The sequence below is a fragment of the Bos taurus genome, chromosome 23, assembly GCF_002263795.3.
Source record: "Bos taurus isolate L1 Dominette 01449 registration number 42190680 breed Hereford chromosome 23, ARS-UCD2.0, whole genome shotgun sequence".
Classification (NCBI taxonomy): Eukaryota; Metazoa; Chordata; class Mammalia; order Artiodactyla; family Bovidae; genus Bos; species Bos taurus.
Window position 1 is genome coordinate 49,211,172 of NC_037350.1, and position 24,548 is coordinate 49,235,719.

The 24,548-nt window shown below is 50.9% G+C and overlaps 1 protein-coding gene and 1 long non-coding RNA gene across 13 annotated transcripts in view; one reads left to right on the forward strand and one right to left on the reverse strand.

Annotated features, from left to right (window-relative positions):
* Positions 1-24,548, reverse strand: part of FARS2 (phenylalanyl-tRNA synthetase 2, mitochondrial) — a 305,944-nt gene that overhangs the window by 99,658 nt on the left and 181,738 nt on the right. For 11 of the 12 annotated variants that reach the window (XM_024983442.2, XM_024983449.2, XM_024983443.2 and 8 more), the window contains 1 exon segment: positions 10,735-10,886. The exons of the other annotated variant lie outside the window; for it this stretch is intronic. In XM_024983442.2, coding sequence (XP_024839210.1) covers positions 10,735-10,886 — 152 coding nt within the window. 12 annotated transcript variants of the gene reach the window in all.
* On the forward strand, positions 3,648-10,389 carry LOC132343661 (uncharacterized). The gene is made up of 3 exons (XR_009492603.1): positions 3,648-3,974; positions 4,237-4,292; positions 5,747-10,389. It is a non-coding gene; the product is annotated as an uncharacterized lncRNA (long non-coding RNA).

Here is a 24,548-nt window from a genome sequence, read left to right on the forward strand (position 1 = left end):
AAATCTAAAAATTTTAAATTATTAATATCGCTTCTTTCAAACTTGAGTGGTCAAGTTTACTGATGATAAAGAAGCAAAACCTCCTTCTAACTACAATTATTAGCCGCTCAAAGCAGCATATCAACAGATCATAATAGCTGTTTTTCACAGTTGCTTATGCGAGTGTCAGCACGACTGAATGTAATTTTAATTAAACAAATCTGCCATTATGAGTACAATAACTGCCTTGCCATTTTTGCATTATGGCATGAGCTAAAAGAAAAAAAAATCTCCCTTGTATTGCAACAAGCAGAAAACCTATTTAGTAAGTAAAAGTATTGTTAAAAATAGTGTAACAGTATGATTACAATATATCAACGTGTAAAGTGGGTCCTACGTTACAGAGTCGGACTTCACCCTGCACCTGGTCCAGCCACTGGGCAAGCAGAGTGGCCTGCAGGGGGACGTCCAGCCAGGAAGGGGGGCTCCATGCTAGGAGTGGGGCATGAAGGACGCATTACCACCCCCCTGGGGGAACCCCACTGAAACCTGTAAGACATGTCTGTTTCCTGAGGAACACTTACTTGCTCTGCTTCGAAGGTTGGAGGGACCTTGAATTTTGGTTTCCTACTATTAGGATTTTTCCATCTTGCATATCTGTATTGATCTCCTTTACTTAAACAAGGCCAAGAATAGCTTCTGTTCAGACTAGGCTTCTCGAGGGCTTGGTCTGTTTAATACTGCCAGCTATATTCCTGCGGCAGATGTGAGATGACATGATTTGGGATTCATATTTAAACAGGTTTTCTTGCCGGAGGAATCGTGAAAGGGAGAGGTTGAATATATAGGTATCCATTGATTGAATCTAGGTCAAAAACAATCACATCCTAAATATAACCGAGTCTTCCCCGCTTTTCCTGCCATATGTCCCTCCCACTTGTCCTCCCGTTCGCTCACCGTGGGACGGCTGTTTCGGGTTTGGGAGGTGAGTGGAGGTGTGCGGTTGACTGCTAGAACCCTGTCCCTCAGGTGGACCCGCGGCCATCCGGAGGAGGCCACCCCCACAGGGGCGCGCAGACCCTGCTGCACAGACGCACCCAGAAGGACATGAGACTGGACCTTCCGGTGCCATTTCAAGAGATGCTGATCAAAGCATCATTTAAATTCTAAATCCTGCTCATATGCTTAGTGCCTAGTTTTCAGGCCATCCCCTTTCCTGAACTGAATACACTGACTGCACCCCTTTAAATGAATCTGAGGAGCCTTGTGTTGGGAGGACCCCCTCGCGCCGGGTTGCGGGTTGCTAACCACCACAGGTCCTCCAGCGGCTTCACTGGATCCTTAAAGTGATCCAAGCAGGGAAGGAAGACAAACACGGGGTAACGGGAAAGGGGAACTTCCTGCAGCACTGCTTCAGAGGGAACGGCCGGACGCACGCTCCGAAGGGCGGGCCGGGGGCGGAGCACAGCCCCTGGTTCTCTCTGCGGTCCGTCCCCCTCAGCCCCTGGTTCTCTGCGGTCCGTCCCCCTCAGCCCCTGGTTCTCTGTGTAGCGCGTCCACCCTCAGTGTGTCCATGACATCACGCATCCTCTCATCACGAACGCTTGTGGAATAAATATAAGTGAAGGCACGGGGACGAAAGGTGAAGAAACCAGATGATACGCAAGGTTTTCTGAACCGCAGCCCCTCGGGAGACCCTGGCGCCGCCTCCCGGACTCCATGGCGGCTCCTCCTGTGGTTCGGCCACCACTGCTGCTCCGGCCGTCCCTCCAAACCCCGCCCTCCCTCTCTCCCCACCCCGAGGTCTTCCCTGGGGCTCTCGCCTCGTCCCCCTCTCCTGTTCTAGAACTTACTGGGGTCCTAGTCCCGCCCGATTGTGGATGCTAACCCTGGCCTGCCTCCGGGGGCTCTCCGGTCAGCTGGGCTGTGTCCCCCCATCAGCCCAAGAGGCGCAAAGTAATCAAATCGCCTCCTCCAAAGGCCGCTGCCTCCTCCCCTCCCTCTGGCCTGGTCGGCTTCGGTCCTCCGGGTCCCACGTGCCCAGGCGCTGTGTTCCTCCCCCACCCCCCTGCTCTCTCCCTGGAACGGGCTCACCTTCCCCATAGATTTGGACCCTGAATATCTCCCCCACCAGCCAGCTTACTCCCACGAGGCTCTCGCCGCTCCCACCCCCCAGTGTCTCAGCGAGGACTTATCTCCTCTCACTCAGACTATATGCACACACGCATCTACTGGGTTGGCCAAAAAGTTTATTTGATTTTTCCCACAAGATGGTACAGGAATGCCCAAACGGACTTTCTGGCCAACCCAATACATCTTTTTCCTATGACCAACCTCATCCCTGGCCAACACGGTCGCCGCAGGCAAGATGGAAAATCCTTCATAAACTGCAAACGGGTGAACCAGCTCAGTGACTCCCCACGTGCTCGACGAGAAAGTCCACAATTTTATAAGGGAGTTCAGGGCCTTTGTGATGGGGCCCACCCCCAGCAGTCCTCCCCCAGCCCCGTGCACCCTGCATGCTGGTAGGTGTGGACTCCTCTCCCACCTCTGTCTTCCAGTCTTTGGGCAAGCCACCCACTCTGCCCTGGCCCCGTCCATGTCTAAGTCCTGTTTGCCTTCAAGACTCCACTGAACCACGATCTGCAAAGTTGCTTGAGCATTTAAGGCAAAGGGAGATGCGGCCCATCTTTGAAACCACGGGGGTGCACCGCTCATCCAAGACCCTTGACGGCATGTGGACTGCAAACATCATCTGCACAGACCTGCTATCAGACGGTGAGCTGCTTGAGGACAGGCGCTCGTTTCTAAAAATCGCTCTGATATCTCTGGACCACGAGACTTACACACGCGCAGTGGCTCCCCTGCGCCAAGTGTTCAGTGCAGGTTCCCTGGAATGAATACGTTGCACCTAGACAGCGTTCATTTTTAGCCACTCCAGCTCAGAGGAGAAGAACCACTTCAAACTTGCACTGAACAGAAACACCGAGCGCCCAAGGCGGCCGCAGCTCCTCTCCATGCTGCTTCACGTCCTCTGACCACGAGGCTGCTGGCTTCAGCCTGCTTCCTTTGCCTTCTTGCCCGCTTCCAGGGCCCAAAGCTTCTGGGACTCGTCTGGTCTCCAGTAATGGAAACACACGTCCAAGGACCTTACATGCCGGGAGTTACACTGGCTTGTGGGGTCTGAGGAAGGACCGCGGAAAGGTCGGTGCAGCCGGGGCCCTGCACACGGCGGACCAGGATCCGCCCCGAAGGCTCCGCCTTCCGCCTCCCTTCTCGGCCGCTTCCTCCGCTGGCTCTCTGCCCTCTCTGCCCTCTCCACTGCAGGAAACATGGCCAGCGACGGTTCCTGGCAAGACCACTCACAGCCCAAGCTCTCTCTAGTTTTCCACCCAAACCAGATGGAGAAGAGGCCCATCGGCCCAGCCTTGTGAGGTGCTCCTCTCTGGACCAGTCGGCCGGGTCCAAAGGCAGAGTCCCACTGGACCACTGCAGCAGCTGCCCCGTCGAGACAGTGTGCGGGGAGGCAGGGGCTTCCGGGAAGGGGGGCCGGGGCTTCCGGGAAGGGGGGCCGGGGCTTCCGGGAAAGGGAGGCAGGGGCTTCCGGGAAGGGGGGGCCGGGGCTTCCGGGAAAGGGGGGCCGGGGCTGCCGGGAAAGGGGGGCCGGGGCTTCCGGGAAAGGGGGGGCCGGGGCTTCTGGGAAAGGGAGGCCGGGGCTTCCGGGAAAGGGAGGCCGGGGCCCGCTTCAACTGTCACCCTGGGCAGGACGGTGCAGGGCATCATGGTTTGGGAGCTCCAGTCTCAAGAGATGGTAAGCTTCTCCACCTTCCCTGAGCAGAGAGCTTTTCTCTTCACCTCACCTTCCTTCATAGACGTTCCTCGTTCCTCGCATTAAGGCAAACAGACAAACACATGAACCCGTCCTAATCTGACTCCTTGAATTTCTCTCCTGCCTTGTGATCTCTCCTCTTCCAATCAGAAGAGGGGTTTCCTAGGTAACCGTGGACAATCTGCATACTTCTAACCCCCCTCCCCGCCCCTCCCCCCCCCCCCCCCAATCAGCTTCCTGATCCTGGGAGCTCAGAGTTTCAAAATATATTTTATACAGGATATGACCAACCTTCTTCACAAAACTCCCCCCACCCTCTTTCTTTCCTTCTTTCTCTATCTGAACATTTGGTCCAAACCACACTATTTTTAAACCAGTGGTTTACTCACATCCCAACTTATTGCAACCTAATTCTTGTTTCTATATAGCAATCCACACCACACTTTCCTCTCCTGTAAGAAAAGAAACTGTCGTTAACTGAGAGGTAAGGTTCTGGTCATTTAAGCAGAAAATGTTACCAACTGGGTGTGTTTTGGGTCTACATGGAAAGAGGTGTCAGTTATATCCTGAAAAAATATATAACATAGAGATTTTTTTTTCTTTATGGTGAATCAATTTCATCAAAATTTCTTAATTGAGTACTTTGTTCTAAAGGCCAAAGAGAGTAGAAAGTTCAAGGCCTACTGCTTGGCGCTGATTTACAGAGCAAGGGTGGGAAAATGTATAAACATAAGGTGACGGAGCAGTTGCTAAAACAGAAGAACGTGCTAGAAACACTGCTTCTACTATAACCACAGAATTTCAAAACTTGCACACTGGTTGCATTACTAGACAGATGATCCAGGAGAAATTACCATATTTAATGAACACTAGGATAAGAGATGGACTTCCCTGGTGGCTCAATGGTAAAGAATCAGCCTGCAATGTGGGAGACCTGGGCTCGATCCCTGGGTTGGGAAGATCCCTTGGAGGAGGGCATGGCAACCCACTCCAGTATTCTTGCCTGGAGGATCCCATGGACAGAGGAGCCTGGTACAGTTCACGGGGTCACAGAGAGTCAGACATGACAGTGAATACGCATAGCACAAGGTTTATTCCAGTAAACCTTTGTGTACACATCTAGACCACAGCTGTCATCTCCGGTATAGATACTTCACCTGCCTAATTTCCAAGGTTAGGGTCCTTCCTCATCTTACTATTGCCACCTCCTTTCGGGAGCAGGTGAGGGCTAAGAACAGTGGCCACATCTCTCAAGCACAGACTCCAAGCACTTCTGTGAAGTGTTCTTTCTCCTCTGAGAAATATCACACACGAGACATCCTACAAAGCAGTTCTGGAGACGACGGGCATTCTGTGGGTTTTGTCCTTATCCCTGAATCGTGCATCATGGAAAAGACATCCGTGTAAACGCAACTTAGGACCGACCCGGAATCCCCAGCCCTTGTTTGCTGTGTAACCGGCAGGGAAAAGACCAGGGCAGGGCATGGGGGAGGGTCTCTGTGCGGCCGGTGGGGAGACTGGGCTCAGACAGAGGTGACAGCATGACGACACCCGTGGGGCGGACCAGCTGTGCACAAACCCTAACACGCAGGGCCCCACGGGGCTCCACAGCTCAACGGTGTGCTGGCCAGCGCCGCGGGGATGCGATGGCAGCCACGCCACGTTCAGCAGAGTGAGCTGGTTTGTGCACACGCACAAGACACCCTCTGGGGCTTCCAGAACACCCCGAGGGGGCTCTGCTGGAGACAGACGTGTGTGAGCAGGTGGGTGGAGACCCTGGGGACAGTGGGACGGAAGCCCCTTCGCTTGCATCCCCAGCGTCTGAGTCACAAGAGGCTCTGTGATGGGGATGCCCTCGCCTTCACAGCGCTGCCCTGGGGAGTCCTTGTCTCCTTCACGGGACTCTCAGGACATTCTACCTTGCTCTGTCCTCACTAGACCCTGATCAGATTCTTTCGATGATAACACCGTTTCTGACTCCAAACTACACCTGAACGAATGATCACAGCGACGCTATGGACTACTAAAATGAAGTGAAACAGAGACAGAAACTCCCACAAAGACCGGCTGTTTCCACTGGGTTTTCTAACTCCCCCATTCCCCGTGTCCCCCTACGCCTTGCATCTCAGATTCTGCCCCATTCTGGACTCAGAACCAGACTCCACCTCTGAGAGGCAGACCCGCAGAAGCCCTGGGCCAGTAGTGCTCAGCAGAACACGCAGACTGTCCTGCAAGGATTCCGCCCCAATATCCGGGGCTCCCACCCCAGGAGCGGCCTCCATGCTCCCCCAGGCCAGCCTGAGCTGGGCTCCCCTCCACACTTGCCTGGATGGCTGTCCCAAAGCCCAGATCCTCTGTGACCGCTGGTCTGCCCTGCTGCACGCCTCCACCTGCTCCTGACTGCCAGGCCCGCTATCAACACCCCAAAGGCAGACACCCAAACGGTGGGACCACTGGGCCCAGCTGTGCCCATCACCAGTCCTTCCCCATGGAGGGGCTCTTCCTCCCGGGGGTGGCTGCCCCCTGCCTTTTTTGGTGCATCCTCTTGACTGCTGCTGGAGCCTCAGATTGACCAAGTTGAGGAAAACAAGTCGCCAGGAGACGCTGGAGTCAGCTGCCTGGAACCGCCCTAGCCGGCAGGTCTCGGCCCAGCCCAGGGTGACACTGGAGCCCAGAGGCGCTGGGGGCACGAGAGGCTTGATGGTTTTTCAGGAGGCCAGCCAGGTGAGGCCCGAGTCTGCGGGGTGTCTCTTCTGCTCAGAAATGTGAAGTTGACTCAAAAAGGTCTCACCAGTGTATCGCGGAGACTTCCTTACAAATACAGACCCATCCTTAGAGACTCAGCTCCCAACTCTGTAGTGAGGGTAAGGGTGTGGTGATGCTCTGTACAGTTCTGAGGCAGCATTTGGATTCATGCACCTCCTGGTCGCCAGGACAACATCACCGACTCTGAGGACTGTGGCACACGGGCCTGAGTCTCTGTGGGGTGTGAAAAGTGAGTTGACAGACAAGGGGACTGGCGGTGGGGGGCAGGGGAGGGCCGACTCCCACCGCAGGCCCTGGGCGTTCATCTGGGTGGCAGCCAGTGGAAAGAAGTGACCTTGTGAACTGAGATAACAACTTTAAAGACCCAGTGATGGAAAGCCTTTCTCATAACTGACCCCCAAGACGGGAGAGGGGAGTTCTGCTCCTCATTCCACACCTGCGAGCAAGACAGAGACCTCCTGTCCCCACACACGCTGCCTGGGGAGCATGTCTTAACTGACGTCCCTCTGATCGCTACTGTGGGGGTGAGACAAGGCACCACAAAGGGGTGTGAGGCACCCTTACCTGCGTCTTGGAAAGAGGGCGCTCAGTCCCCACGCTTACAAAAAGGTGCACAAGGTGCCAAGCACAGACGCTGCTGGAGAACTCCCTGAAAAGTGCCAACGGCAAGTTCCAAAGGAGAGAGGGGCTTCCTGGTTAGTTTCCACAAGGGCGTGGGGTGGTGTGGCAGGCGGCTGGGGATGGGACGCCACGGGATGGGATGCCGCTGGCCCAGCGCCTGACCCCTGGCCCCACCTCCCCGGCGTCCAGGAGGCACTCGGGTCCCTCCCTGCTCTGTGCATGGCTGCTCCTCTGGGGTCAGGTCAGCCTGCAGGGGACCCCCAAGAATCCTTCCGCAAACGGCGAGGTCCTGGGGGGCACGTCGGAAGGAGGGGGTTCGGGGACTGAACTAACTGTGTTCTATAGTGTCTCCCGCTGGGGGCCAACGGGGCCGCTCTGTGATGGCGACAGAATACACCCCTCCCTGGCTGCTTTAAAAAGAAGGCTTGGGGACGGAGGGGAGATAAGGGATGGGGGAAAAGAAATACCAGGCTAAAAATAATTTTCTCTGAACTGCTTTCCGGGCTGTCTGAACCACAACAATAGACGTTCTTATACTCATGCCACCAGCCTTGTGATAAAAACGAGGGAAGGGCGAGCAGCCAGCGGAGTTCCAAGGCCGTCTCATTGGCACTGCGCGCTATTTCAAGGGGACACATCTTCTGACGTGCTCTCCAAGATTAGCTGGAGCGGGCTTCTCACTGCCGGCCAATCTTTAAGTTCCGGTAACTGAGCTTACTCGGCTCCGTCTCTAGAAAGACGACCAGAGAGGTCAGCCCCCCGCTGGCACTGCGCACAGCATCGCCTCGGCATACAGCCCGGAGACCAGCCTATGGACAATGGAGCCCAGCCTGCCAGCATCCACGCCACTGGATGGAGTATTTGTGTGTTTTTTTTCTTTCTGATAGAAAATTTACTCCTCATGTTGCGGGAGGACCAGGCTCCATTTCAGAGCGACATGCTGTGTGAACTCTCATTGTCTTCTTTCTAGAATCGGCTTCACCATCTGGACCGACCGCCAAACCCGAGCGGACTAGCTCTACTGAGGTTGTCCTCTGTCTTAGGAAACAAGATGGGTTGACTGTGGAAGTTACTGGTTGATACTCGACCACCTAACAATTATTTTAGAACGTGGCGGTTTTCAAAGCATGTCACACAGACGGACTAATCTTGTGTTTGTGGCAACCGCTGCAAGACGGTATCCGAGCTCTCAAGTGGGCAGAGGAGGAGCCTGCGGCCCGGCGGCCCAGGACCAGGGATTAGGATGCAGGGAGGCGGGAATCAGGGCGCCTGAGTCCCAGCTCTTTCCGCCAGACCACACGGCCTCGGCTTCCAACGCCATAAACCACCTCCGGTCATGGAGTAAAAGCCCCTCGAGGGAGGGAGGGAGGGTGGATAGGCACCCACCAGCCATAAGGCCATGAGCCTCCCCCCACCCCTGAGAACACTGAGAGCGGGCGGAGGGAGGTACGGGGCCCTGGGCCCCGCGGAGCCTGCGTCAGGGGGCCTGCAGGTGAAGACTAGGACGCGACTGAGCCAGCGGCCAGGGGCAAGCTGGGAGTCCCGCAGGTGGAGGCGGCCGGGGAGGGGGAGGGGAGGGAGGACCGGGAGGAGGACGGCAGTGTCCCCTTGCAGGTTCCGAAAACCGTGCAGTGAGCCCCTCTGCTGAGGATGCTCTTGCTTGGAAGGGGGAGCTGGTTGGTTTAGGGCGGCCCCCCGACTAAACCAACGATAGGTTCTTGAACCAACGGCGGCTGGTCCACAGCCTGCTCAGACCCCAGGAAGCGGCCTGGCACGCAGGGCTCCGCCCAGCATGTGGGGTGACGGTTCGCTCAGTGAGCCTGTCTCCCCCCAGAACTGGTGCTGGTATAAGAGAGAGGACAGGCTGGAAGAGCCTTGGGCTGAGGCAGCGGGGCAGAGAGCGACTGTGTGTTTAACTGTGGGAGGCGCTGAGATGCGGAGGGTCTCTGGCCTCAGACCTGCGTTGGTTTGAGTAGCCTTCAGCCCTGACTCAGGCGCACCCTAAATAAATCCGTTTGTCCTGAAGAGTCACCATGAGCGACTACTCTGTCCTGACGACAAAGCAGCCTAACAACTCAGAGGTGTTTTTACAGAAGCTGAAGGTCTCCACCAAAGGGTGCTGACTCGCATTAATCAGGACTGGGGGGCGTGTCACTCACAAGATGTCAAAGGGAGCCCCCAGCTCAGCCCTCAACCTCGTGCAAAGAGCGGGTTCCAAAAACCCAACGCATTCAAATATGAGGGACAAGAAGCAATCACATGCACACCACCGATGCACCAACTAAAATACAGGGAAGGAAGAAAAAGGGAAATGGCAGAAAAACTTACTGACGGGAAGTCAAAGAAAAATGCTGCCATTGGGTCACATGAAATTTCTGGCCAAGTATTTTGCAGTGAATTTTAAAAACCAAATGAAGCAATTTATTTAAGAAGGAAAAATCACAAAGCACAAATGACTCCGGGAAGAGACAGGAAGAAAACAGGGAACTGAAATATGAGCTTGAAGAACTCAGAAAAGGTGGGTGTGGGACAGAATATCTGAATGTGGGCAAGAAGAGGCCACAGAAGACGGAGGTGGGGGAGGTAACAGTGGGGGGAGCACCCAAGACCAAGTGGAGAGAGAGGTTTTTCAAACATCAGAGGGAAAAATAGCAGCCCGAGGCGTCGGGCAAAGGAGGGCTGGAGGGCATGTGTGGATCCCCAAGGGCAGAATCAGGAGAGAGCCTTGTTGATACGATTCAAGAAAACTTTCCTGAGACCCAGGAGGCAGCAAACCTTGATTAGAGAGAGACAAGGGTTCACATAGTAGCAAGAGCAGGTTACAACCGAGAGGGATCCTGACACGGTTATTAAACTTTGAAGACAAAAAATTCTTTAGGAAGAAAAGAAAAAAAGATCAAGCCTGGCCTCAAATTCCTTAAATCAACTTCAACTTGAGAAGACAGCTGAGGAACATTTACGAGACCCTGCTCCCCCCAAAAACGGGCGAGCCGAGGACCTGACATCCACCCAAGCTGCCAGGTGAATACCGACATAGATGGAGACACGGTGCTGAGCGTGCAGGCGCTCAGGGAACACCGCCTCCCGCAGTGCTTGAGCACGCTTCCAGACGCACACGGAACTCCTAGGGCGCAGTACGGGTCTTGGTGTGTGGTATGTGCTTAATAAACGTCCACCGAGAGACCAACAAAACAGCTTTCCCGCCACAAACTGCTCTGTCGGCTCCATTTCCTCAGCACCCAGAATGTGAGAGGGTAAGAAATCGCTTCCCAAAACAACACCGGAAAACTCCAAGATCTTTAAAATCTTCTATTTCATATCCTTTGTTTACTAAGGCAGGAAAGATGAAAACCGCATCTTGAAAGATTTTCAGAAAGTACTGATATAAAAGAGTTTTCTGATATGCTTAAGGTTCGCTATAAATTCAGATCACATTTGTCTCTTACTACATTGCAGCAAAACTCGATTACATACTCCCACATGCCATTTGTCACAGAGAACAAAAAAGGGTAAGTCAGAGAGCGTTTTGTTTTACTTACTTTGGATGTTCAAACTTGTCTATAAGATCAACTTTTTCCACCAGGTCTCCTCCAATTGTTCGGACTAAGTCATAGAAATCGTTCTCTGTGTAATTCTCGCGAGGTAGCCAGAAGGAGATGTCGTTGATCACAGCAGGGTATTTGCTGAGAGGCTAAGGAAATGAGAGAAGAAAAGACAGACTGATTTGTTGGTTGGATGTCAATGTTTGAGTGTTTTCAGGGCAACTTTCACTTGGGCTAGTTAGAAAATGCTGGCAAGACATTGCTTCAGCACTTGAATGTTCAGGAACAAAACGAACTTAAAAGATAAGTCAGTATCCAAAATTAGCAAATGCGACTGTGAATATCCTTATCACATTCATGTGTAACGTTACCATATATTATATTTGTATTGCCATTAATGTTCAATTTATGAATGTATGAATACAAGTATGAATACATCATACTTCATTTTTTTTTTCATTTGAAAACTAGAGGAGAAAAGTTCACATCTAATTAACAAGCAATTCATTAACTCCCTGTGATACTTTCAGGAAGCCATTTTAATAGAGAAATAAGTAAGTGCCTGTCAGAATTGATATTTCAATTAGTAATGTCATTATTTGTTAGTATTTCTAATTATTAAGGGAATACTTCTAATTGTTAATTATGTGGGGAGTTATTTTTCAAATTATGCTTCTAAGGATGTGATAGACACAAATGTAGCCATTCCTCCATTTTATCCCCCTCTTTTCCCAGTTTATTAGGGGTCAATAACTAGTTCATAATATTGGATACAAATTTAAAATTAGGTATTTTTAGAAGTTATCACATTTGTTTACACAGGTTAAATACATACATCACAAATACACATCTACATATTACTCATATATATACACACATACACATAGATAGTCGTGATGGAAGTCTGTTAAGTTACTTCCACAATAAAAAATGTCTCCTTAAATGCTTCATTATATACCTATGAAATCTATACAACTAAGGAAATATCTACTAAAGCTATAAATTTGTTAGAAGAACAAGTTTATACATCAATTTACACTAAGCCTGATATCACTATAAACCCACTGATGAATCACTGATTTGAAAAAGTATACAACTTTTTAAACAGAAAAACCTCTGAAGAACCAAGTACTCAAACATAAATAATCTCAACTTGCAATATCAACAAAGCTGTCAAACAAAAGCATTGGTTCGGAACACACATTTCAAACCAACATAATAAAGCTACCATCCAGGTGCTCCTGACAAAGTACCACTGCTCCTGAAAAACATCCTGTTTTTTTCAGAGCTGAGATGCTGTGATAAACAATCTGCAGGTTACAATAACAATGTGAGATGAAGGAGGTGGCTGGTTACACAGTGCTTTTCCTTTGAATGGTACCCTTCTGCCACTTCTAAGGAACATGGGAATTTAGGGGAATTAGTTAAGAGGCAGAGGTTGTCAGGAATAAGCATGAAATCTCTTCCACGACAGACATGGGAGGAGGCACTGGCTTCAGGAGTCCAAGAACAACAGTCAACGTGACAACAGCCAGAATGTAAGACACTACAAAATTTAGGGTTTATATTACCGTAAATACAGGTGTTAAACCACGGAGGAAAACCCAGACCCTTGTATTGCAAACCTAGTTCACGCTAACAAGAGGTAGCAAGTTTAAAGCAGCGACGGCAGGTGCCTTGAGAGCTTGGCAAGTGTAGAACCTGAGGCTTTCACAGCTCCTGACGGCTGACCCTCTCTCTCTCTTGCCTCTCTTCCTGCAGATGAACATCTTTCCTTTTCTCTCCAGTGAAAGCATGTGGGAGGCAGACTTCAGAACTGACCTGGCTGAGACACGCCCACGCAGACCATCTGATGAGGCTGAGACTGCAGGGTCACTGTGTCTCCGCCCAGCTGTGCCCTTTAGCAATGATGACACATCTGCCGTCGGGCAGAGCTGCTTCTGCACCAGGAATCTGTCTCTTCTTCCCGGCCGCGTAGAGGCTTTCTTCTTGAGCTTGGAGGTTCTAATGAGGCTGGGCCTGCGCTCGTCTTGGTTTATTCTGCTCAGGACTCAGCGTGCGCCTTCACCCAGATGCTTCATGTCTTCATCTATGTCGGAAAGTTCCAGCCACGACTCCTGTTTTTCTCTTCCGCAACCCCACTGCTCCGCGTTGCGGGGCTTCTCAATCTACCTTCCGTTTCTCTTACCTGACTGATTGCAGGTTTTTAATCTTTAGGTATTTGTGCTCTGTGCTGGGTGTAATTCTTTAGTCACAGCCTCTGAGTTACTCATTCTCCTTTCAACTGACTTCTGGTCTCATCTGTTTCTCTCTCTCTTTTTTTTAATCTCTATTTCAGTGAACTTATTATTCATTTCTAATATTTCGAATGTCTTTTCCCCGTAAGTATTTACACTTCATTTTTTGCCTTTTATTCAGAATTTCCTCTTCTTTGTCATGGTCTTGAAGAACTAAAAAGCCTCTTGAGGAAAGTGAAAGAGGAGAGTGAAAAAGTTGGCTTAAAGCCCAACATTCAGAAAACTAAGATCATGGCATCTGGTCTCATCACTTCATGGGAAATAGATGGGAAAACAGTGGAAACAGTGGCTGACTTTATTTTTGGGGGCTCCATAATCACTGCAGATGGTGATTGCAGCCATGAAATTAAAAGACGCTTGCTCCTTGGAAGGAAAGCTATGACCAACTTAGACAGCATATTCAAAAGCAGAGACATTACTTTGTCAACAAAGGTCCATCTAGTCAAAGCTACGGTTTTTCCAGTAGTCATGTATGGATGTGAGAGCTGGACTACAAAGAAAGCTGAGCACTGAAGAATTGATGCTTTTGAACTGTGGTGTTGGAGAAGACTCTTGAGAGTCCCTTGGACTGCAAGGAGATAAAAGCAGTCCATCCTAAAGGAGATCAGTCCTGAGTGTTCATTGGAAGGACTGATGCTAAGGCTGAAACTCCAATATTTTGGCCACCTGATGCGAAGAGCTGAGTCATTTGAAAAGATCTGATGCTGGGACGGATTACGGGCAGGAGGAGAAGGGGACGACAGAGGATGAGATGGTTGGATGGCATCACCGACTCAATGGACATGAGTTTGGGTGGACTCCGGGAGTTGGTGATGGACAGGGAGGCCTGGCGTGCTGCAATTCATGGGGTTGCAAAGAGTCGTACACAACTGCGTGACTGAACTGAACCGATCTCTTTGAGGACCCTGGGCGTGGGGGAGGGACCCCGGGGGGCTGGCGCCTCCACCGTCTCTGGAGGAACAGCTGTGGAACCTCGAGGCGGCTTTGCTGAGCCTTGCAGCCGAGCGTCAGGCCTCAGTCTTGGCCCTGCTGGGTGTGTTCACGCGTCTGAGGAGACTGACCGCACAGCTTCCTCATCTCTCAAACGGAGATGGTGCCTACATGAGCAAACTGCAGTGAAGACACAAAGTAACACTCGCGAGGCACCGCCTTCATCGCTTTACACAAAGTAACACTCGGGAGGCACAGCCTTCATCGCTTTCTTGCCCAGCTCAGCAGACGCACACCTGTGACAGCTGTCCAAGACCCCGTTGCTAAAGGGACTGGGGTAGGGGAGGTGGTGGTGGTTTAGTCGCTCAGTCGTGTCTGACTCTTGCGATCCCGTGGACTGTAGCCCATCAGGCTCCTCTGTGCATGGGATTCTCCAGGCAAGGATGCTGGAGTGGGTTGCCGGTAGGGGAGGGGCTTGTCTAAAGAGGGAGATTTTGGTTTAACGGGGCTCCCCGGCCCTAGCTGGCCCCTTGCTCCAGGCTCGCCCCTGCCAATATGCAAAATATAAACGTCTCCACGTACCTGCTAAGGTGAAAACCTCACAGGCGTCCTTCCCATCACCCACGGTGAAGCTGTAACTGTTCAGGAATGCTGTCTATTGAGGCCAGCTCACCCGTCCACGGTAATGCAGCCTGGTGCAGCGTGTTTTACTCAAGCAATTGGTTTCTGTACCAACACCTCCCTCGCGACTGGACCACCCACCTGTCTCCTGGTGTTGCTCAAGGAGGGCACAGGTTACCTTCCCCACAGGGGAGGCCTTCTGCTCTAGCCAGCGGTTATTCGCTCAACCTCTGGCTTCTTCCCTTTAGGCAAAGCTAGTGTGATTTTTTTTTTCCGTTTAAAGATTATTGTGACAGTCGTTCTAACAGGGACGGGCCCGCTTCCCCGTCAGCTTGCCACAGTTCTGGAATCGCCGCAGTGACATCCACTCAGCTTCTGGCCACGGCCATGTGTGGGCAAAGTTCACCCTGTGCGGTTCGCCCGGGCTCGGCATCTCCTCCGAGAACACAGCCCTGGCCCTCGGTCTTGATGGTGATCACGCTACCGATGTGCCGCCTGTGGGTGCCGTGTGCCAGGGAGGGTGCTGGCGCTTTCCTCACTGACGGACGGCGCGCTCCCGTGGCGCGGCCACCTTTCCTGTTCATGGTGTCCACGGGGACACTGTGGCTGACAGACGTTAGCTGCTGTGCTCCAGGTTGACAAGTCAGTGAGCAGCAGGGCCAAGGTCAAATGCAAGGCCAGGCTGCGCTCTTAACCGCCATGCTTTAAAGCCTCCATTTAAAACAAAGGTTTCACAGGAAGCAGCTCAGCTCCTTAGTCCTGTTTCCAGAAGCAGTCTGTTCAGCCCAATTAATAACTGTGTAAATAAGACCAAAGCTAACATGTATCCCTATGGCGCCGTCCATGACCTTTCCTTTTCAAATGACTCATTTAGCTTTTCGATTCATTATCTCGACTTACAAGCACTTCCAGTCTGTTTACTGTCTATGCGACTGTGATCTTATCTAAATGAACTTAAAAACCGGTCTTTCCTATAAAACAGTACGCATCACCAGTGACTTTCCTGTACATTCAAATCACAGCCCTGACTACAATTCCATCTACTTCAAATGACAGCCCTGACTTCAATTCCATCTACTCGATTTGTAATAAGAAACGGCTTCCTGAATTTGGCTTCCGGGTTTGGTGCTTGACAAGTTCAGGTTGTTCTCACTCAAGGCTCCGTGCTGCCTTGATGTTTACAGATTTCGTCGCTTTGTTCCAACAGTTTGTTTTTGATTCTGACTTAATTTCGCCAAGCGCCAGGAGTGCACTGTGCTGGTTGGAGGCAGGCCCGGCTCCCACTCGGGAACTCTTGTTCCGTGACTTCCCTGAGAAGCCACGTGAGATCCACCGAGTGCTAAGCATGCTTCCAACCATTAAGGAAGCCTCCCATGTTTGTTCTTATCTTTTGACAGAATTTCAGTTAGATACGAAGATTCGCAGGAAACAAAAACTTTCCACAAGGAAATCACACGGAACAATGCAGCCCTTCTGGCAAATGTGGATTGGATTAATCGAGCCTGTTTCTAAAGCATGGCCGCCAACTATCCACTGACGGCCTTAAGAGCAGAAACGGGGTCTGAGGTCTTTTTGAATCCTCTCTGATCTACTTTCAAGCTTAAGAATTCTTTATTTGGAACTTCCCTGGTGGTCCAGTGGTTAAGAATCCGCCTGCCAACGCAGGGGACATGGGTTTGATCCCTGATCTGGGAAGATCCCACATGCCATGGAGAACTAAGCTCGTGTGCCACAGCTATGAAGCCCCCAGGCCCTGCGAAGCCGCTGCAGTGAGAGGCAACTAGAGAGCAGTGTCCGCTCGCCACAGCAAGAGAGAGCCCTCATGCAGCAGCGAGGCCCAGTGCGGTCAAAACAAACAAACATGTAGAAATCTAAAAAATACATTCATTTAAAACAAATCAAACGCCACCCAGCATTAGAAAACCAAGGATGGCTTCCGCCACCGCGGGTAGGCAGGCAGGAGCACGGCACTGCACGCGGCCCATGTTCTCTGTGGGACAGAGGGGACCCGGGGCGAGGTGTCAGGGCCCTGCCTGAACATGGTGGTTCTTAGCTTAAGAAACAAGGGGGCAAAGGAAGCCCCAGAAATCTCTGTTCAAGTGCAGTTTCGTCTGTGCTTCTGGTTAAAGCACTGCAGGGGGAGGGGCCTGCAGCCCAGACCACTCCCTCTGAGCATCGGGGGGCGGGTGCTGACAGAGACCAGTGCTGAAAATAAAGGGCATCTTTCAGGGGAGATGGAACATTTCTCAAACTGACTGTGCAGCTGGTCACACATCGTGAATGTACTAAAGCCCACTGAACTGCACAGGTTTAATGAGGAAATTGTATAGGATGCAGATTACATCTCCAGAAAATTGCTGTGAAGACAGTAAAAATCATTTTGAAGACAATAAATATATTGCTATGAATAAATAGATGCATCAAGGGAAGAAAGAAGGGTCTTTGGAACGGGAAACTTCTATCTCCCATTCAGTCTCTTTATTTCGTCTTCAGAACTTGTCAAAGACATCATTTCTTATGTTCACTTTTTTCCCTCTGGTTTTGGGGAGCAGGGGCTGCTCTGTCTTGACGCGTGGACTTCTCGTTGCCGGGGCTTCTCGTTCTGTGGAGCGCGGGCTTCGCTGCTCCGAGCCCCGTGGGATCTCTCCAGATCAAGGATTGAACCTGTGTCTCCTGCACTGACAGGCAGATTCTTTACCCCTGAGCCACCAGGGAAGACCGTAAACCCACTATTTTCAGGTTAAAAGACTGAGCCTTTCCAATGCCAGCATTACTTCTGAATGCTAGCTGGCCCTCTCAGAGAAGGTTTGCACGGTCATTTAAATCTTCCACTAAATTTCTCGGCTTATCTTCACAGTCTTACATCATCACTGTGTTTTAAGTGAGGTCACAACGAGTTTAACGATGACGACTGTTTCCAGGTAACCATGTTCACCGGGGGATGGGTATTTCCCTTCATACACCTCAGATAAGTGAGTGGGGGCTACAGATTAAAAAAAGAAAAAGACATAATGGGAAACCAGGTGTGTTAACCCTCGCCCCACACTTAACCTGGAAACAGCTCTAAGCACCGCCTGGCTGGCCTGCTCCCAGCGCCGGCTCCGTCTCCCGTCACCGCCCGTCCTGCAGGTCCCCGATCTTAAAAGGCTGGATGCTGGGAGGGCCGGGAGCTGGGACTCGACCTGGCTCACGCAGAGCTGGCCTTCAAGCTACTCTCCACTGTTCAGAGGAGAGTGGGCAAAACGGACACGGACCTCCACCACTTGAGACGTCTGACTCCCAGCAGCTGCTGCTGCTAAGTCGCTTCAGTCGTGTCTGACTCTGTGCGACCCCATAGACGGCAGCCCACCAGGCTCCCCCGTCCCTGGGATTCTCCAGGCAAGAACACTGGAGTGGGTCTGACTCCCAGCGGCTGGTCCAAGCCTGGAGTGAAGATGGCACTTCAGGCCTTTTGCAGGGCGGACTCCCTTGGACCGCACCTCCTTCCGCCCCTCCTCTCCCGTCCTATCCCCACACACGCAGGTGTTGGTATTTCTGCCTGATCCCGTAAGGCCAAAGAACCGGCCCGGGGCAGACCCCCACCCTGTGTCTGTGAAGCTTTTTCTCCATCGTATTTGACCATAGAAACGTCCAAGGGAGGTTCATTTGGGCAAAACCTCTGAAAACATTTACGGATTTGGTTTTTCCAGAAAACAGCCTAATATTAACTCTTGACAGAAACAGATATGGAACAAAAAGCTAACTGTGAGGACCTAAATTTTTCAGAGAAAACCTGGCAGCTGCTCTGGGCCGGCAGGGGGGTGGGGGTGGGTTGGGGGGCTGGGAGAAGGGGATGGGATTGGGTGGGAAGACCCCAAGATACAAAAAAACTGGGGGGCTTCCTGGGGATCTATGGTGTTCTTATTCTTCCTACACAAACATTACTTTCCAAATATTAGATACAAAGAAAATGAAGGAAAAAATGGTCTCAATTTTTAGTCATTTACCCAGAGAAATTATGCTAAGAGGAAAACAAGGGCCACAGTTTGTGTGTCCGCATTTTAAAAGGAAATGGTTTCTTCTCTATTTAAAATAAAATTCCACCTGTTAGTATTAAATTCTATTTCAGTAACAGAAACAATGAGTTCGACTTCTCCACATTAGGGAGAAATGGGAAGCGTTATTTTCTTCCGCAACAAATCCATGCGAGTCGAACACTGTTTACAGCACAGTGCCCAGGGCAGGTGTAACGGAGGCCTTAGTTCCGGGTACATGGACGGTGAATGCGGGTCCTGATGGAGGCGCCCCGTGCCCGACTCAGGTGCAAGCTGGCAGAAGGTGCACTGGGCTGGAGCCAGGGGAGAAGATGGCCAGTGTTGAGCAGCCGCCCTCTCTGGCTACTCATGTTGTGCAGCCGCCCTCTCTGAGAGGAAACATACCGAGCTCAGTTAACAACGAATTTCCCTCCCGAAAAGTGAACAGAATACTCCATACACTGGGTCTCCATGAAGGCAACTTTCGGGATTTCTTCCCTTCTCCCCAAACCATCCCGTGCTCGTCACTGCACAGGACACGAGGTTTTCCAGGCTCGTGCACCCGTCCTCACCGTGGGGCCGGCTGTGCGGTGTGGCCCAGTCAGTGTGGATGGGGCGCAGGTAACACGCAGCAAGGGACGGCAGAGGTGGGTGTGGGCACGGTGCCTGCGGCTCCCCAGCCTCTAACCCACCCAGCAAGTCACACCTCGCCACGCTGGGCCCCCGAGCTGCTCCGAGCAGCCCGACTCCCACGTGAGCTGGGGCACCATCCGCCTCAGCCTCTGCAGATGCTGCTGTCCAACAGCAGGCACAGTCTCACCCCATCGAATTATTACGAAGACCAAATGGGATAATATATATTAAAAGTCCTTATAAACAACAGAACACTACAGAATGTAACATATGAGTAATTATCCCTTTTTGTTCTGTAAGTTTTAACAAAATTCATCAGACGAACAACCTGATAATGGTTACCACTGAGCCGGGCCCACCGCGCACCAGGCATGGTCACCTCTTGCATCTTCGCACAAAGCCTAGGGGCCATCGCTCTGCTGGGACAGCCTGGCTCTGTCCCCGACTAGTTTTGGTGACTTGGCGGGGGGTTCCTTTAACTCCTGGTCCCCCATTTTCAAAAACGATTCTTCCACCAACTGAGAGAAAGTCTAGAGGGACGGTTCCTGCCTGCTTAGTGCTGGGGGCGAAGGAGCAAGGTGACGGGGGTGTTCGATCAGCAGGCGACCTGCTGGGCAGGCGTCTCAGAGGCGGGCACGGGGCTGACTGCACGCTGGCCGCCTGCGTGTCCTGCACATCCCTGGCAGAGGACGGCCCAGGCCGTGACCCTGTACTGGCGGGGCGCGTGCTCTGGCCCGGGGGTTCTCACTGCAGGTGTCTGGGACTGGAGCCCCTCACCGACGGAATCTATGCCCCTGGGGGCACCGCCTCACAAGAGTCTCCTCTCAGAACTCGTGGGGGCTCCACAGAGCATCGGTGAACCACACTCTAGTCTCAAGCACAAGGAACACGGGTCACACCTGTGTCATTCCACTGTGGCTCCTGCGTAGCTCAGCCACCTTCAAACACAGGGTGCTTCCAGAGACAGCGGTCATCTTAGCCGGGGAATAAGAGGCCCGTCAGCCCTTTGCCCCCCACCCTCTGCCCCCACCTCCAGAGCCAGAGGTCCACATGTATATCAATGTGTTGCCTCGCAGTTCACGTACAATCATGCCTCATTTAACAGAACGTGTTAAAAACATACATTATATGTCACTTAACAACCTGACTTCCCTGGTGGCTCAGAGGTTAAAGCGTCTGCCTGCAATGCAGGAGACCCGGGTTCGATCCCTGGGTCAGGAAGATCCCTGGGAGAAGGAAATGGCAACCCGCTCCAGTATTCTTGCCTGGAAAATCCCATGAATGGAGGAGCCTGGTGGGCTACAGTCCATGGGGTCGCAGAGTCGGACACGACTGACTTCACTTTCACTTTCACCAACCTGATGGGATAAAGACTATTGTCCCCCTTTAGAAATGAAAATCCTGAGGCTCGGAGACGTAAGGGATGAGCTCAAGGTCACAATAACCAAGTCCTGTGTGTGGGCAGCCCACTGCTTTCAGAGCTCGTGAACTTGTGGTGGCAGGGAGGCAGGACCTCGTGGACGATACAGATCTCTCTTAAGGTTTCATGGAAATGTTTGTGGGCAGTGGGGGCCTGAAGGGGTTCCTCAGAGCCCAGGTCCTCACCAGCTTCAGATTCTACTCACTGCTTCATGCTTATCAGAAATAATGCCAAATTAATGTGATAAGAAACCAAGTTAATTTACTAAGAGAGCAGATCCTGAAAGTATTCATCACGAAGAAAAATATTTTTCTTTTTCTTTTTTGTATCTGTATGATAGACATTAACTAAACTTACTGTGGCAACCAGTTCACTACACACATACACACACACACACACACACACACACATATATATATAAACAAGTCAAAGCATTATGCTGTACATCTTAAACCTATATTGTCGATTACATCTCAGTGAAACTGAAAAAACAGCTTTATTCATTCCTATAGGAAAAATACTGTGATCATAGCCATCGTGACCTATACACACAATGAATGGATACCTATACTTCAACTCTCAAATAAATAAATGAAAATCAAAGGGTTCCATGGTCCAGTAAGTTGGGGACACGCTAGGTTCAGGTTTCTTACAGTAAGACATCACAGAACCTTTAAAACACTAACAGCCTTTGGGACTCTCCCAGTGACGGAAGCCACGTCCCCGCGTTTAGTTACCAAATCTTTTGCCAGAACACAGTATGGGTCAAGGTGATGCAGGAAGGACAGGTTCTGGAGCCGCAGGAGTGGAAACTGAAAATAAGGGCTGAACAGGTTTTGTAAACCAAATAATGTGTGAGAACCTATACTTTGGGAAAATATTTCATTTACAGAAATCTGCCGGGCTTATGGTCTCCCTTCTCCTCACTCATCTGAAATCTCCTCAATGAAAATATATCCTGTTCTTCTGCCTCTATTTACCTGCAATGCTATCAACCTCCACTCACAGCAGGAAGACAACCGAACACTCCTACATGCAGGGGTATTCTGACACTTCCTGTTCCACACACTCCTCACCTTGACCTTTGTGAGACAGAAACCACTGCATGCCCATTTTACAGAGGAAGAAAATGAAGACCGAGGGTCAGACGCACTGATAGACATCAAAGAGCTACTATGCAGGTGCCAGAACACGAACCCACTCTTTCCCAGAAACACATCAAGTGCTGCCTGATGCTGAGGTCCTGACAGGACCCTAAGCCCGCCTGGTACAATTTTTAACTTGAGTTTTTATAGTTCTTTGAAATGCATCCTGCTTTCTTATTTATCAGTCATTTGAAGGTTCGTCTTCTCACTACGTCATACGGCTCCAGTGAGCTATATGTTTTGATTAACCCCATTCCTCAACCACGGTGGCTACAGTGAAGCTGCGTCTTATTATGATTAAAAGGGCTTTATCAAATCAAGGAGCCAATCCTAAAAGGACCAACAGCCTTTAAAAAAATAATAACACAGGTGATTTTCATTTTTATTCTACAAAAGAAATATCTTCCCCACAAAACTCTGCTTTCTTTTTATACCTAGATATCGTTAAAGATCCTGAGGTACCGTGATTTGGAAGGAGAAAGGATATTGGAAGAGGGCTATTACAATAATAAAAAATAATGCATTTTTCTTTCTGCAGCTGCCTCTTGTCATTTAGTTTGCAGGTAACCTAATTCTTATTCTGATCAGAGGAGGAACGGAAGCCAGGTTTTTATTAACACCATCGATATCTACCCGCGTGCAGGCACGCACACACAGTCCTCTGCTTCTAATTATGCACTCTACACAGGAGCCTCCCTGGCTGATCGCCGCACGGATGATGAATAAAGTAGCTTTTGTTTCCAGAGATTTATTTCAAACACCTCTTCATTAAATGCTATTTGGAGGCAGATGCATATTTGTGGAAGGTTAAAGAAAAAACATGCTGACAAAATAGTCACCAAGGCAATGTGCCAAGGCAGACCCTTAGACAGCCTTGTTCCACAGGACACACTCAACACACACACACACACACACACACACACACACACACACACACTATGCACACACACCAGGGAGGAAGAAGAAATTGCAAAAAGGCCTTGCATATCTCTCTTAAAATATATGACATTCCTACGCAGGGAGGAATAAGCACTTGAAGATGCAGCTGGAAAATGAATGGCCGCATGTTTGTTTTGATGGTGCTGATGGGGGCGGGGCGGTGCCAACTCTGCCAGAGTCTGGTGAAGCCTGCTGTTTGTGCCTTACGGCTTGGCTGACTGGGCTCGGGACAGCAAGAGGAAGGGCTGAGAGGAGGATGCTGAAGTGAGAGCAAGCGGAGCCCCGTCCCTCCCCTGCTCACTGGGACCCTCATCTGCACACTCCAGGCAGGGGTGGGGGTGCGGCAAAGGGGCAGGGCCAAGCCGGAGCTGCTCCAAAGCAGAGAGAGCGATGTCTCCTGGGAAAAGCCGTCTTCCTGCTTTTGAACTCCATCACAAACTGGATGAAAAACGATTTAACTGAGGCAGAAGCATTAATTTCCTCAAAAGCCCTCACATTTAGGGACACAAAAGAGAACCCATCCAACAGAGGTGCCCCAGTGGAAACAGCCGCCTGCTGTGGCGAAGGCCGGGACGGACTGCGGGGTCAGCTCGCGCCCTCCCTGGCAGCAGGGATCAGGCTCGCTCAGCCCGGCTCCGGAGCCAGTGGCCTGGGCCAGTTACGTGTCCTTTCTGGGCCTTGGTTTCTTTATCTGTAAAATGGGGTTAATTAGTAGTATCTGTGGAAGAGGTTTTCTGTAAAGTACTTAGCAGGGCCTGGAAGCATGACAGAAGGCTCTGTTAAACAAACAGTCTACTTGTAAACACAGGAGACAGGGAGCTGGATTTTGTTACTGAACAATCTGATTTATTAATAATTTAACATGGCTTCCACATTTTGGAGGGAGAGTGTAAAGTTGTCATGCAAATGAAATCCTTTGGAAGCAGAGCTGACTTCACGTTGTAAGTGGGGAAACTGAGGCACCTGGAGCATGGAGGTTCCTTCTGCAAAGCCCACCTCATGCTTCCCCCGCAGCAGCACCCACCATGGGCACCGGATACATACTGTGGCCCAAACGGACTCTCGCGAGATCCGAGACTTCCCTGGGAACACAACATTGCTTATTCTGACTCCATTCCTTTTACAGATTTTAATTACTGAGAAAGAACAGTAATACATTTGGGACGCGGAACCATTTCATTTTCACAATGGCTCTTTTTCAAGCCTGGGCTTCCCGGATGATATAGTGGTAAAGAATCTGTCTGCCAATGCAGGAGATGTGGGTTCCATCCCTGGGTCGGGAAGATTTCCTGGAGAAGAAAATGGAAAACCACTCCATATTGTTGCCTGGAAAACCTTATGGACAGAGAAGGCTGGCAGGCTACCGTCCAAGAAGTTGCTAAGAGTCAGTCACGACTGAGCATTCACGCACAAACACTCCTTCAAGCCTGGGGATTGGGTACCAGGCACGGGGAACACTCCTTCACGGATGAGATGCATGTTTAGAGCATCCAGTCATGAACCCAGGAGGGCTGGAAAGCCCTTGACTCTGTGGCACATCTAAAGCCTGGGAGGCCTTGCTGAGCCCACCTGTCACACGCCTCTCACGTCTTCACTGGTTACCCTGCCTTGAAAAAGAGAGCTTTCAAAAATGAACTAGCACGTTGCATCACGGAGCCTGTAAGGCTGGGTGTCCTGTGTCGACAACAACTTCAGGACTTTGCCATTTCATGCCTCGCATTTTAGCACAAAGGACCATCCTATTTTGGTAAAAGATTGTCCAAAGAAATTTTCTTTAACTTTGGTAAAGTCGTACTTTTTCATGGATGGAGCC